This window comes from Rhinoraja longicauda, chromosome 10 (genome assembly GCF_053455715.1).
Source record: "Rhinoraja longicauda isolate Sanriku21f chromosome 10, sRhiLon1.1, whole genome shotgun sequence".
NCBI classification, from domain to species: Eukaryota; Metazoa; Chordata; class Chondrichthyes; order Rajiformes; family Arhynchobatidae; genus Rhinoraja; species Rhinoraja longicauda.
In genome coordinates this window covers 6,757,285-6,772,432 of record NC_135962.1, presented here as the reverse complement: position 1 = coordinate 6,772,432, position 15,148 = coordinate 6,757,285, and the positions used below count along the sequence as shown (strand labels likewise).

General features: G+C 47.7%; 1 protein-coding gene across 1 annotated transcript in view; it reads right to left on the bottom strand.

The window, feature by feature from the left end:
- Positions 1–9,645, bottom strand: part of mapkbp1 (mitogen-activated protein kinase binding protein 1) — a 228,230-nt gene extending 218,585 nt beyond the window's left edge. The window contains exon 1 of the mRNA XM_078406156.1: positions 9,260–9,645. Coding sequence (XP_078262282.1) covers positions 9,260–9,370 — 111 coding nt within the window. The 5' untranslated portion in view covers positions 9,371–9,645. The remainder of the gene's footprint in view (positions 1–9,259) is intronic.
- Between the last annotated feature and the right edge of the window lie 5,503 nt (positions 9,646–15,148).

The following is a 15,148-nucleotide window of genomic DNA, read 5'->3' as shown; positions in this document are numbered from 1 at the left end:
AACCCAGTGGTATGAATATTGATTCCTCTCACTTCAGGTAACCCCTGCACTCCCTCTCTCCATCCTCCCCCCACCCAAGTCGCACCAGGTTCCCGTTCTATAGACAATAGACAATAGACAATAGGTGCAGGAGTAGGCCATTCAGCCCTTCGAGCCAGCACCGCCATTCAATGCGATCATGGCTGATCACTCTCAATCAGTACCCCGTTCCTGCCTTCTCCCCATACCCCCTCACTCCGCTATCCTTAAGAGCTCTATCCAGCTCTCTTTTGAAAGCATCCAACGAACTGGCCTCCACTGCCTTCTGAGGCAGAGAATTCCACACCTTCACCACTCTCTGACTGAAAAAGTTCTTCCTCATCTCCGTTCTAAATGGCCTACCCCTTATTCTTAAACTGTGGCCCCTTGTTCTCACCTAGCAAGCAGCTAGCAATGGCCTGTTTCCTTTATCATCGTTACTTCTTTGCATATCTTTCATTCATTTGTTCTGAATCTCTCTACATCACCATCTATATTTCTTGTTTCCTTTTCCCCTGACTAGTCTGAAAAAGGGTCTGACGAAGGGTCTCAACCCGAAACGTCGCCCATTCCTTCTCTCCCGAGATGCTGCCTGACCTGCTGAGTTACTCCAGCATTTTGTGAATAAAAGTCTGCAAAAAGGGTCTCGACTCAAAACGTCACCCATTCCTCCTTTCCAGAGATGCTGCACATCCCGCTGAGTTACTCCAGCATTTTGTGTCTATCTTTAGTTTAGTTTAGAGATACAGTGCGGAAACAGGCCCTTCGAGTCCTCAACGACAAACATCCCCGCACACGAGCACTATCCTACAAACTAGGGACAATGTACATTTATACCAAGCTAATTAACCTACAAACCCGGAGAAAACCCACTCGGGTCACAGGGAGAATGTACAAACTCCAACAGGGAGAATGCACAAACTGCTCTGCTCTGTGGGGAAGCTCTATATTCCAGCCCTTCGGGACAATCATTCCATGGTTGCAAAAGAAGGTTAATAGACTGCCGATGTTGTCAAACCTTGATAATTAAAATGAAAACTGGTTTACTCCACCTGAAGTCAGTTTGGTGTGCACCCCACAGAAGGTTTCCTGGATGACAGGTGCTGTTGGAATTGCTCTAGAGAGCAGTTGCCCAGCACTTTGTCAGAAACATACAGCACAGCCGTGAATGAGCCAAAGGCGGAAAGATTAAGTGTTCAGGATGGCAGGTGGGATACTAATCAACCTATGGATCTTGAGCACCTGCATATCGTTGGAGCTGCGCTCACCTGGATGATTGGAGAATATTCCATCACAACGATTTGGATGAGAATGTACAAGGCAGTATTATTAAGTTTGGGATGCAGCAGCGGCTTACTGGGCCGTGCCCCAGGCTGCTACAGGGCCTCCAGCGGCCCTCTCTACTGTACAGGCCCGCCACCGCTCCGCTTACCGGCCCTCTGTCCGACTCCCTCCTCTGTGGTCCACAGGGTGAGCAGGGGCCGGGCTCGGCAGCAACCTCTCCAGGCTTGTTCTCATTGCCATGGCAGCGAGCTAGGCCTATAGTCGGCCATATTGGGAAGCCACCTTCTGCCCTGCAGAATCAGGCCTGGGAATCAGGCCTGCTCACCGGGATTATCCTGGCCCAGTTCTGGACGAGTTCAAGCTTGTGTAAGATGTAAGGTGTCTTCTCCACTTGCCCGACTTCCTCCACTTTCACTTCCCCCTTCAAGATTTGTTTTTAACTCCTTCCCTCCTGCCTGAGATTCAAGTACACTAGCCTGCAACATTTCAATCTTCTCCCTCCAAAATGCCCACTGATGCCCGCCATAATTATTCCCAGGGTCCATCTTCAATCCTCACCAGTTCGTCTCCCAGTTAGACAAGCAAATGGCCCGTAAATTCTGCTCACCACATTATTGGGGCATTTCCCAAAAACCACAGGGCCCAGCTTAACCTTCCATCTTCCTGAAATATTTCCATCTTATTGCTGTCAATTCCTTGTCTGTAATTTTTATTTCTTTGTGAATCAACAGTTTAAATATGCAGTGTGTGCAGGAAGGAACTGCAGATGCTGGTTTACTGAAGATAGACACAAAATGCTGGAGTAACTCAGTGGGGCAGGCAGCATCTCTGGACAGAAGGAATGGGCAATGTTTCGGGTCGAGACTCTTCAGACTGAGGGTCTGTCTGAAGTCTGAAGAAGGATCTCGACCCGAAACGTCACCTATTCCTTCCATCCGGAGATGCTGCCTGTCCCGCTGAGTTACTCCAGCATTTAGTGTTTAAATAAGCAGCCTCGTTTTACAAAGAGAGTCACACCTACTCATGGTCCCTGTCCAGCATGGAAACTTAATCTGTTGATCTGAAGGGCGACATTCATCGCAGGCTAATCTTGAAATGAAGCCCGGTGGATGATGTTATCCTAGTGGGGACAGCAGTGTCAGGTTTTATTCTCGAGAGAAGCCAGTAACAGACATCCCAATGCAAACTGACTGATCCAAGTCCCATGCACTGACTGCAGCTGCAGCTAGAACTAGGAGATGTACAAGATTGAAAATAAAGGATCTGCTGCCCTACAGCTATTTTAAAGAAGCATTCAATTTCCAGAAAGGTGCCTCAAGTTGCTGGTGCTTCCAAGATGGTGTCCATCCCAGGTGACTAGCCACAGAAGCAGATCTACAAACTCATATTACAATTGCTCCACCATTTTAAATCTCTCTTCCCACAGCAACATTTCTTACTTTATTCGCTTCACACCGTAAATGGATCGATTGTAATCATGTATTGTCTTTCTGCTGACTAGTTAGCACACAACAAAAGCTTTTCACTGTACCTCGGTACACGTGACAATAAACTAAACTGAAATGAACAAACCTTGAACAAGGAACGGATCCAATTCTCTCACTGGTGCACTAAACCTCCTTTAGGCAGTTCATTTCAGGCATTCATCACTTATTTATTAGGGCACACAAGAGGCAATTCGGCCCATCAGGTCCAGGCCATCGATCCCATTCCCCCCTTCCTTATTTCCTTGTAGCCCTGTAACCTATTCTCTCGCACACATGCCCATCACTATTCTTTTGCTGTTTATTACCACTTCTGGGCAAATTACAATGGACAATTAACAGCACATCTTCGGAATGTGGGAGGAAACCGGAGGAAACCGGGGGAAACCCACATGGCCACGTGGAGAATGTGTAAAGCTCACACGGACAGCACCTGAAGTCAGGATCGAACACAGGTCACTGGAGCTGTGAGACAGCAGCACTAACTGCAAAGGTGTTATATCTAATCTTTCCATTCATCATTAGAAACATAGAAAAATAGAAAGCAGGTGCAGGAGTAGGCCATTCAGCTCATCGAGCCAGCGCCGCCATTCAATGTCACCCAGAATCAGTACCCCGTTCCGGCTTTTTCCCCATATCCCTTGATTCCGTTAGCCCTAAGAGCTAAATCTATCTCTCTCTTGAATACATCCAGTGAATTGGCCTCCACTGCCTTCTGTGGCAGAGAATTCCACAGATTCACAACTCGCTGGATGAAAAAGATTTTTCCTCATCTCAGTCCTAAATGGCCCACCCCTTATTCTTAAACTGTGACCCCTGGTTCTGGACTCCCCCAAAATCAGGAACATTTTTCCTGCATCTAGCCTGTCCAGTCCCTTAAGAATTTTATATGTTTCTATAAGATCCCCTCTCATCCTTCTAAATTCCAGTGAATATAAGGCCAGTCGATCCATTCTTTCTTCATATGGCAGTCCCGCCATCCCGGGAATTAACCCGGTGAACTTACGCTGCACTCCCTCAATAGCAAGGATGTCCTTCCTTAAATTAGAAGACCAAAACTGCACACTATTTAATTTTTCAGATGGAAGACCCTATTGTTAGGACCTAAAACAAATGAAGGATTAACTTATCCATATATCATTGAATATCTCAAGAACCTAGTTGAATGATGAAGCTGGCCATTTGTCTCCCTTACCTGAACTTTTTCACTGCATATTTTCCAGTACCAGCAATATACCAGCTTAAATATAAAATGACCAGTAAAGCAATGAATCAAAGGAAAAATAGCTGAGAGTCAGTTGGTGGCACTGATTGTCAAAGGAGTGACTCCAAGTGAAAGATCTGCTTTGCTCTTCATAACAACTTTAACTGGACTCCTTTTCCCCATCGTCCCGTACTTCCTCTGTCTTTCATCATCCTGATGCCAGATCAGGTCTCCTGGTTGATAATGTTTACAAACACCAGTAGTAACCTGACCATGACAAGAATTCACCTTCAGCCACAGCTCTCATTAACACTGTTTTGCTAGCTGTTTGGTTCACACTCTAATTAAAGTAGCTGGAGGATGAACAGTCATACATAAGCAGCTATTCAAGAACTACCTCATAACTACGCCCGGGAGAGCATTAAAGCACTGCCTTCTACCACACCGAGAGGTTCATCAAAAGACTTCTTCAAATAAAAACCATAATTCAAAGTTGCCATCGGGAACTATTGCCTGTTTATGAGCTGCAGTGGGAGAAACCACTCGGGATAACATCTTCCCATTGTTCAGGCTTTCAGCGTGAGATTTCAGCTTCCTTATAACCTTTAACAAAAAAGGGAACAACTACAAATTATTCCCACAAAATTGGTGAGGAAAATGTAATAGTTTCCAGCTGCAAAGTCTCCTACCTTCACAAGCATAAAATGTCCAGACCACGAAATGCTGCACTTTTGTGATTTTTATTACGAAGTTATTTGTCAGGGTTTTATTGAGCAATGGAGGAGACCGACGACAGAAAGGTAGTATAAGAAAATAACTGCAGATGCTGGTATCGAAGGTATTTATTCACAAAATGCTGGAGTAACTCAGCGGGTCAGGCAGCATCTCGGGAGAGAAGGAATGGGCGACGTTTCGGGTCGGGACCCTTCTTCAGACTGATGTCAGGGGGGGCGGGACAAAGGAAGGATATAGGTGGAGACAGGAAGATAGAGGGAGATCTGGGAAGGGGAAGGGAGGGACAGAGGAACTATCTAAAGTTGGAGAAGTCAATGTCAGGTGGAGGGCTTTAGGCGTAGTAGAGTGTTAGTAGAGGGAAATTGGATGGTTCTGCGGTCGAGGAAGAAACGGAGGGCTTTAAGGCCTTCCTGGTGGGGGATGGTGGTGTAGACTGAACGTCCATAGTAAAGGGCAGGGTGATATGAACCATGTACAAGCAAATGGGATCACTTTAACTTGACATCATGTTTGGGAGAAGCATTGTACGCTGAAGGGGCTGTTACTGTGCTGTACTGTTTTATGTTCTATGTTCTATGAAACGGCTTTAATAAATCCATGCTGGCTGAGGAGGCCAATCCTCACTTTGTTAAAGTGACTGCTATTTCTCACTCTGTCAGTTGTTGCCCCGTTGTCCTGAAGACCCATTATCACCTTCAGTCCTTATTATTTAAAATGTGTATAAAATCATGAGAGGAATAGACCGGGTCGATGCACAGAGTCTCTTGCCCAGAGTAGGGGAATCGAGGACCAGAGGACATGCTGTAGGTTTAAGGTGAAGGGGAACAGATTTAATAGGAATCTGAAGGGTACCTTTTTCACACAAAGGATGGTGGGTGTATGGAACAAGCTGCCGGTGGAGGTAGTTGAAGCTGGAACTATCCCAACGTTTAAGAAACAGTTTGGCAGGTGCGTGGATAGGACAAGTTTGGAGGATATGGACCAAACGCATGCAGGTGGGACTAGTGTAGCTGGGACATGTTGGCCGGTGTGGGCAAGTTGGGCCGAAGGACCCGTTTCCACACCGTCTCACTCTATGACTCTATGAGACCCAGGGTAATCTGCAAAATATGTGAAACCTATACGACTGATCAAATGGAAAGGCAAGTCTCTAACTCTATTACAGACCAACATTCACACCAATATATACAAATTCAACATTGCTTCTTGTCACAGGCATGAAAACCATTGCCAGATACAGACAGAACCTCATCAATTGTGATACTCTGTGTAGATTAAAATCAATGCAAGACAGTGCAGTAGTCCAGTCACCGACGGGCAGCCATGGAGAGTGAAACTCCAGATATGGTCGGACAGACCCATGAACTATTACTTCACTCCTGACGCAGGCAGACTGGGCCATGAGCCGTGGAGGCAGTGATATTTCACTCCAGATGCAGGCAAAGTAACGCGCAAACTGACACTCCAGACAGAGGCACAGAGACCAATGAACTGTGCTTATTGATTACTTCACGCTCCATACATGCTATGAACTGTGACGAAAAGTGTAGGAAGGAACTGCAGATGCCGGATTAAACTGAAGATGGACACAAAAAGCTGGAGTAACTCAGCGGGACAGACAGCATCACTGGAGAGAAGGAATAGGTGATGTTTCGGATCGAGACCCTTCTTCAGACCTGAAACGTCACCAATTCCTTTTCTCCAGAGATGCTGTCTGACCCGCTGAGTTACTCCAGCTTTGTGTGTCAATCTATGAACTGTGACGATCTTGATGCAGGCAGAGTGAGCTGTGACACTCCAGGCACAGGTACAATGGGCTGCAAAAGGTCCTGTAACATGCTGGATACAAGCAAAGTGGCGGTGACATTCCCGACACAGGCAGTCAGCTGCGACACCCCTGGTACAGGCAGACTCCACTGTGAATCATAACAGTCCTGATACAGGTAGAGTCACGGTGACAGTCCTGGTACAGGCAGAGTCACGGTGATACAGGTAGAGTCACGGTGACAGTCCTGGTACAGGCAGAGTCACGTTGATACAGGTAGAGTCACGGTGACAGTCCTGGTACAGGCAGAGTCACGTTGATACAGGTAGAGTCACGGCGACAGTCCAGGTACAGGCAGAGTCACGGTGACAGTCCAGGTACAGGCAGAGTCACGGTGACAGTCCTGGTACAGGCAGAGTCACGGTGATACAGGTAGAGTCACGGTGACAGTCCTGGTACAGGCAGAGTCACGTTGATACAGGTAGAGTCACGGCGACAGTCCAGGTACAGGCAGAGTCACGGTGACAGTCCAGGTACAGGCAGAGTCACGGTGACAGTCCTGGTACAGGCAGAGTCACGGTGACACAGGCAGTCACGGTTACAGTCCTGGTACAGGCAGAGTCACGGTGACACAGGCAGTCACGGTTACAGTCCTGGTACAGGCTGAGTCACGGTGACAGTCCTGGTACAGGCGGAGTCACGGTGACAGTCCTGGTACAGGCAGAGTCACGGTGACAGTCCAGGTACAGGCAGAGTCACGGTGACAGTCCTGGTACAGGCAGAGTCACGGTGACACAGGCAGTCACGGTTACAGTCCTGGTACAGGCAGAGTCACGGTGACACAGGCAGTCACGGTTACAGTCCTGGTACAGGCTGAGTCACGGTGACAGTCCTGGTACAGGCGGAGTCACGGTGACAGTCCTGGTACAGGCAGAGTCACGGTGACACAGGCAGAGTCACGGTGACAGTCCTGGTACAAGCAGAGGCACGGTGACACAGGCAGTCACGGTAACAATCCTGGTACAGGCAGAGCCAACCGTAACAATCATGGTACAGGCAGAGTCACGGTGACACAGACACTCACAGTGACAGTCCTGGAACAGGCAGAGTGACGGTGACACAGGCAGTCACGGTGACAGTCCAGATACAGGCAGAGTCACAGCAACACAGGCAGAGTCAACCGCAGCTGCAGGAAGTGTGACATGAATGGTGACACTCTAGCAACAAACTGAATTATAAGCGGTGATATTTCACGCACAGTCAAAGAATCATGAACGGCCGCGCTCCAGATGGACGTGAAGCTCCGATGCAAATTGTTACTTCAAAAGGGGGGCTGGCGGGCAGTAGACCAGGACCCAAGGGAAGGAAAACTGAGAGAGAGAGAGAGAGAGAGAGAGAGAGAGAGAGAGAGAGAGAGAGAGAGAGAGAGAGAGAGAGAGAGAGAGAGAGGAATGCTGCACACCTCTGACAAAGGCAGCACCAGGAGACGAATGCACGATCAGCAATATATCACAAAATGAGCTCAGTGATTTTCCATGGCAAGTTGCTGTCTCTGCCGGCGATGCTATATATGGGTCTGTGGCTGTGCTACAACACATCTTTAAGTCTCCTCTGACTCTCAGCCTGAAGAAGGGTCTCGACCCGACCCGACCCGAAACGTCACCAATCCCTTCTCTCCAGAGATGCTGCTTCTCCCACTGAGCACCTCCAGCATCTTGTGTCTATCTTCAATGTAAACCGGTATCTGCAGTTCCTTCCTTCCTACCCATCTTTGCTTTCACCTGTCACCCTGTGACATTACCATAAGATTATTAAGGGGTTGGACACGTTAGAGGCAGGAAACATGTTCCCAATGTTGGGGGAGTCCAGAACAAGGGGCCACAGTTTAAGAATAAGGGGTAGGCCATTTAGAACTGGGATGAGGAAACACTTTTTTCAGTCAGAGAGTTGTGAATCTGTGGAATTCTCTGCCTCAGAAGGCAGTGGAGGCCAATTCTCTGAATGCATTCAAGAGAGCTGGATAGAGCTCTTAAGGATAGCGGAGTCAGGGGGTATGGGGAGAAGGCAGGAACGGGGTACTGATTGAGAATGATCAGCCATGATCACATTGTAGTGTAAGAAAATAACTGCAGATGCTGGTTTACAAATCGAAGGTATTTATTTCACAAAATGCTGGAGTAACTCAGCAGGTCGGGCAGCATCTCGGGAGAGAAGGAATGGGTGACGTTTCTGGGGGGCGAGACCCTTCTTCAGACTGACCATGATCAACATTGAATGGCGGTGCTGGAAGGAAGGGCCGAACGGCCTACTGTCTATTGACATGCAAATATTATATAAGAAAATAACTGCAGATGCTGGTACAAATGGAAGGTATTTATTCACACAAAGTGCTGGAGTAACTCAGCAGGTCAGGCAGCATCTTGTATTGACATGCAAACATCCATCTCCTTCATAACCTGCTGAGTTACTCCAGCATTTTGTGAATAAATCGATTTGTACCAGCATTTGCAATTATTTTTCTTATATATCTCCTTTATGCAGTCATTCCAGCTCAATTCTGGCAGCGTTTGCAATTCTGACATCCCACGGCCGCCTTCTGCACAGATGACAGCCCGGGCGCCAGTGCTTTCTGTACAGAAACACTTTGCATTGTGTTTCACACACCTTGCGCCCTCTCGTTTAATACCAGGGTTGCATTCAATGCGACCGCTTGCAGTGCACATTGCGTGTTGCATTGTCTGGTGCTGGAAGCCGGAGACACACACTCACCTTGTCCGTGATATTCTTGCCTGTGTGTTTGCCCCTCCGCAGCTTGAGCGAGGGGGAGCGCAGCAGCTTCTTGATCCTGGTGGTGATGGTGGAAGTGCCTACATCGGCCATGGCTCCTCTCCAGATCCCCCTCCCTGACAGGCTGCAGATCTCCCCACTCAAGGCGCTCACTCCAGCCCGGCGCCCCTTGGTCCTGGAGCTAGCTGCCTGGCATGGCTTATACAGCAGCCCTGGCTCACTCAACACTGGCTCACTCAACACTGCCTCGTCCCCCCGACCGACAACACAACACACACACACAACACACACACAGCAGCCCGGCCCCGATCAGCTCCTGCAACCTTATCCCATTGGAAATATCGCCCCTTCCGTCAGGGGTAAAACATTACAAACTCATAGACACATGCACACAGCTACACAGCACGAACGCGGCGTGCTGCACAAGGCTACTGAGTGAATTGACCTAAATATACCTACCCCCCCAGCCAGACACACACCACCGATGGGCATCCCAAACCAGATAAAGTATGTGCCAACGCCCAGAATTATCACACACACACAATCAATGGTAATTGGCGTGCACACACAGTGAAACACTTAACAAGAGACATCAAGTGTAGGTTCAAGGTGAAGGGGGAAAGATTTAATTGGAATCTGAGGGGTAACCTTTTTCACGCAGAGGGTGGTGGGTGCATGGAACGAGCTGCCAGAGGAGGTGGTTGAGGCAGGGACTATCCCAACGTTTAAGAAACAGTTGGACAGGTAAATGGATTGGGCAGGTTTGGAGGGAAATGGACAGGTGAGACTAGTGTAGCTGGGACATGTTGGCCGGTGTGGGCAAGTTGGGCTGAAGGGCCTGCTTCCACACTGTATCACTCTGTGTGTCTATACATCCAGCGTTATAAAGACACCCCTACATTGCAAACTCATCCAGAAGTACACAGACAATTGTACATTATGTATGTTCATAAATCCATACATTCTAGGAGCAGAATTAGGCTGTGGAGCCCATCATTATTATTATTGCACTACTATTGTTAGTTTTTTGAGTATGTGTGTATGTGTATGTGTGTATGTTTATGTGAATGTGTATATATATCTCATTTATCATATTGTTTACAGTGCACTATGTTTACATATTCTGTTGTGCTGCAGCAAGAAAGGATTTAATTGTTCTATCTGGGACACGTGACAATAAAACACTTTTGACTCTTGACTACTCCGCCATTCAATCATGGCTGATCTATCTTTCCCCCTCTACCCCATTCTTCTGCCTTCTCTCCATAATCAATAGTCAATAGTCAATTTTATTTGTCACATACACATAAATGTGCAGTGAAATGAAAGATTACCCACAGTCCAACAATAAGAGCAATAAAAATAAGCAATAAAAATAAGCAATAACACACACAATCATAAACCAACACCAAACAAAAAGAAACATCCATCGCAGTGAGTCTCCTCCAGTCACCTCCTCACTGTGATGGAAGGCCAGAATGTCTTTTCTCTTCCCCTGCCATCTTCTCCCGCGGTCAGGCTGTTGGAGTTGCCACGTCGGGGCGGTCGGGACTCCCGACATTGAAGCCCCCGCCGGGCGGAGAAAATCTCGCGGCCTGTTCCAGGCCGTACTAATCAAGACAACCGTACTAACCAAGAATCTATCAATCTCCGCCTTAAACATATCCATTGACTTGGCCTCCACAGCCTTCTGTGGCAATTAATTCCATAGATTCACCAGCCTCTGATTAAGAAATTCAGTCTGAAGAAGTCGATGTCTCAACCCGAAACATCACCCATTCCTCCTCTCCAGACATGCTGCCTGTCCCGCTGAGTTACTGCAGCATTTTGTGTCTATCTGCTATTAAAGAAATTCCTCCTCATCTCCTTTCTAAAGGTGCGTCCTTTTATTCTGAGGCTAGGGCCTCTGGTCCTTGAATCTCCCACTAGTGGAAACATCCTCTCCACATCCACTCTACCCAGGCCTTTCACTATTTTGTACGTTTCAATGAGGTCCCCCCTCATCCTTAAGCAAACTTAAGCATAGATAACTGCACATCGCACACACACACGCCCAGCAGTACATTATCTACACACAGAGTGATACATGGGGAACCACACATTGCACCTACCGCTGCAGAGAGACATGTACATTGCATATATGCCCAGGGTGTACAGACAACAAGGCATCACATATACAACCAGTGGTACACTGTCAACCATGCATTGCTCTTTTCCCCATACATTACAGTCCATGGTACACTCCACTTGCACTCTCACTGATATACACACTCTGGCTACTGCACACAGCGTGGATACCCAGTCTAATTCACACAATGCTGCTGTACACACCCACACTGATGCACATTGCTCCCTGCACGGAATGGCTTGTTCCGTCCGCAATTTAAATCTGGTCACGTTTAGTGGAGCATGCTGAACACAATATAGACGAGGTCACTCAAAGAATACTGGGTGCTTGGCCAGCCCTCACTGATACAGACACCTGGCCTGCAGACCAGTACACACCAGTCTGAAGAAGGGTCTCGACCCGAAACGCCACCCATTTCTTCTCACCAGAGATGCTGCCTGTCCCGCTGAGTTACTCAAGCATTTTGTGTCTATCTTCAAAGTAATCCGAAGATGGGTCTCGACCTGAAACGTCACCCATTCCTTCTCTCCAGAGATGCTGCCTGTCCCGCTGAGTTACTCCATCATTTTGTGTCTACCTTCAAAGTAATCCGAAGAAGGGTCTCGACCTGAAACGTCACCCATTCCTTCTCTCCAGAGATGCTGCCTGTCCCGCTGAGTTACTCCATCATTTTGTGTCTACCTTCAAAGTAATCCGAAGAAGGGTCTCGACCTGAAACGTCACCCATTCCTTCTCTCCAGAGATGCTGCCTGTCCCGCTGAGTTACTCCAGCATTTTGTGTCTACCTTCAATGAAAACCAGCATCTGGGGTTCCTTCCTATACATCACATACTGTTAACTGGACATTACGTACACAGTCAGACTGATTCATAAAAAGGTCAGACATACGTCCCGTGATTTGGACGTATTGAGACCAACATTTGAAAGCATTTGTAGCCCTGCTCTCTTAGTTCAAGGGGAACGGTTAGGTGGATACTCAAAGACAGCAGAGCAGTGATGTGAATCCTGGAACAGCAAGTCCTCCTCACGCTGCACCTTTAGTGCCAGAAATAAACCAACATGACTGGGAGTTTTATTCAGAGCCAACTGGCATTGTACTGGAAACTGCGTGAACGCAAGCCAAATAGGCCAGGGACACGGAGTGAACGACAGATAGTCTACTGATGAGGCAAGATTGCGGTTATAATTCAAAGTCCAAGAACAGAAGTTGGAAGAGGTCCACTTGAGAATGATATCACAGACATAATAAAAACGATTTTACTAAGTTCACCAGTGATATTTTCCTTGCAAATATATGCAAAGGAAAGATTATTACAACACTGTTAGCCTGCATCTGCAACAACACAACTGTAGTACAAGTGAATAGAATCAGCAGATGGGTAAACCAAGGGCGTTCCTGTTGCAATCCCTACACATTAGTATCAAGATCTTTTCAAGGGAGAGTTAGATTTAGCTCATAGGGTTAACGGAATCAAGGGATACGGGGAGAGAGCAGGAATGGGGTAGTGATTCTGGACGATCAGCCATGATCATATTGAATGGCGGTGCTGGCTCGAAGGGCCGAATGGCCTACTCCTGCAGCTATTTTCTATGTTTCCATGTATCAGCATGTGCAAGAGGAGGAGGCTATTTCAGGGGAAAGTACACATCGTCCACAGCGAACACTATGACAGGTATCAAGGCACAGCACATCTTATGGCAGGCATCATGGGGAGAACATCGTAGCAAATCCTCCTTGGCCTAAGCGACGTCCCGGTTGCCAAACATTTCAACTCCCCCTCCCATTCCCACACTGACCTTTCTGTCCTGGGCCTCCTCTGTTGTCAGAGTGAGGCCCAGCGCAAATTGGAGGAACAACACCTCACATTTCATCTGGGTAGCTTACACCCCAGCAGTATCAACATTGACTTCTCTCACTTCAAGCAACTCCTGCATTCCCTCTCTCCCTCCCTTCGTCCACCCCAGTCGTCTTATTTGTTCCACTGTTCGCATCCTTGCATCCCTGTCGTTAGCATATCTACCCCGGCCAACAAAAGGCCATTATGGACCACCCATCCTGAGGTCATCTGTTGCCTGCCCTGCTTTGTTCTGACCTTCAGTCTGAAGAAGGGTTCTGACCTAAAACATCCTCTTTCCTTTTCTCCAGAGACGCTGACTGACCGGTTGAGTTACTCCAGCATTTTGTGTCTACATTGTGACAAATGTTACAAATTCGGGCGGCACAGTAGCACAACAGTAGAGCTGATGCCTTACAGCGCCAGAGACCCGGGTTCGATCCTGACTTCAGGTGCTGTCTGTACAGAGTTTATATGTTCTCCACGTGACCGCTTGGGTCTTCTCCAGGTGCTCCGGTTTCCTCCCACATCCCAAAGACGTGCAGGTTTGTACGTTAAATGGCTCCTGTAAATCGTCCCTAGTGTAAGGGTGATCTTTGGTCAGTATGGACATGTTGGGCCAAAGGGCCTGATTCCACACTGTATCTCTAAGCTGAACTAAACAATAGACAATAGGTGCAGGAGTAGGCCATTCGGCCCTTCGAGCCAGCACCACCATTCAATGTGATCATGGCTGATCGTTCTCAATCAGTACCCCGTTCCTGCCTTCTCCCCATATCCCCTGACTCCGCTATCCTTAAGAGCTCCATCTAACTCTCTCGTGAATACATTCAGAGAATTGGCCTCCACTGCCTTCTGAGGCAGAGAATTCCACATATTCACAACTCTCTGTCTGAAAACGTTCATGTACGTAGGTCAAAGAAATGCTGACTCCGCAGAACACATAAATTAATCAGGACCATGCAACTATGGTTCATTTCCTTCTCCAACTCGCGGGAATGGCCTGTGGGGGGTTTAACAGCTTGTTGGGCTCACAAGTGGCCAAACGTGCAGCTTGCCTGCAGCGGGATTAAGTGGATATTGGCTTCTGACCACTTCAGCTGTCTTTCACTCCAAGAAATCCAGAAATGCAGGGAATGGAAACCCTGACCTATGTTTTCCTGACCTCTTGCCTCAATCAGCCTCCTCTGTTTCACCCTCTGTAAACCTGCATTAAACCCAACGTGTGTAATCACCCGTGTCCACCAGTGCTGGCTCCCATCCAGTATAGTTGATTTTGAAATTCTCTTCCTCGTTGTTAAAAACCTCTACATCCCATAACCCCCTCAACAACATTCAAGAAGTCAATTGTAGTTTTCGTTTTCGGGATACAGCGGGGAAACAGGCCCCCCAGCCCACCGACTAGCGTCACTACACACAAGAGGGACAATTTACAATTTCACCGGAGCCAATTAGCCTACAAACACGTGCGTCTTTGGAGTGTGGGAGGGAACCGGAGCACCTGGGGAAAACCCACGCAGGTCACGGGGAGAACGTACAAACTCCGTACAGACAGCACCCATAGTCAGGATCGAGCTGGGGTCTCTGGCGTTCTAAGGCAGCAACTGCACTCCTACGCCTCTGTGCCGTCCTCATTGTCACGTGTTAATGGTTGATTTACAGTCCTTGAGTAATTTAGCACAGAAACAGTACCTCCATTTTGTATCTTCTCTACAATCTTGATGTTTCTCTTTCCATCATTGGTAGTTATCTGGACCCTCATCTCTGAAATTCCCTTTGTAGCCCCTTGTATAGACTTCACTCCCTCCCTCTCTACGACTCTCTGCAAGACCCACTTCTTTTACCAAGTCCATAGAAATATTTTCATGTGGAGTTTAAAGTTGGTCTTCCTGTGTGTTGTTTAAGATG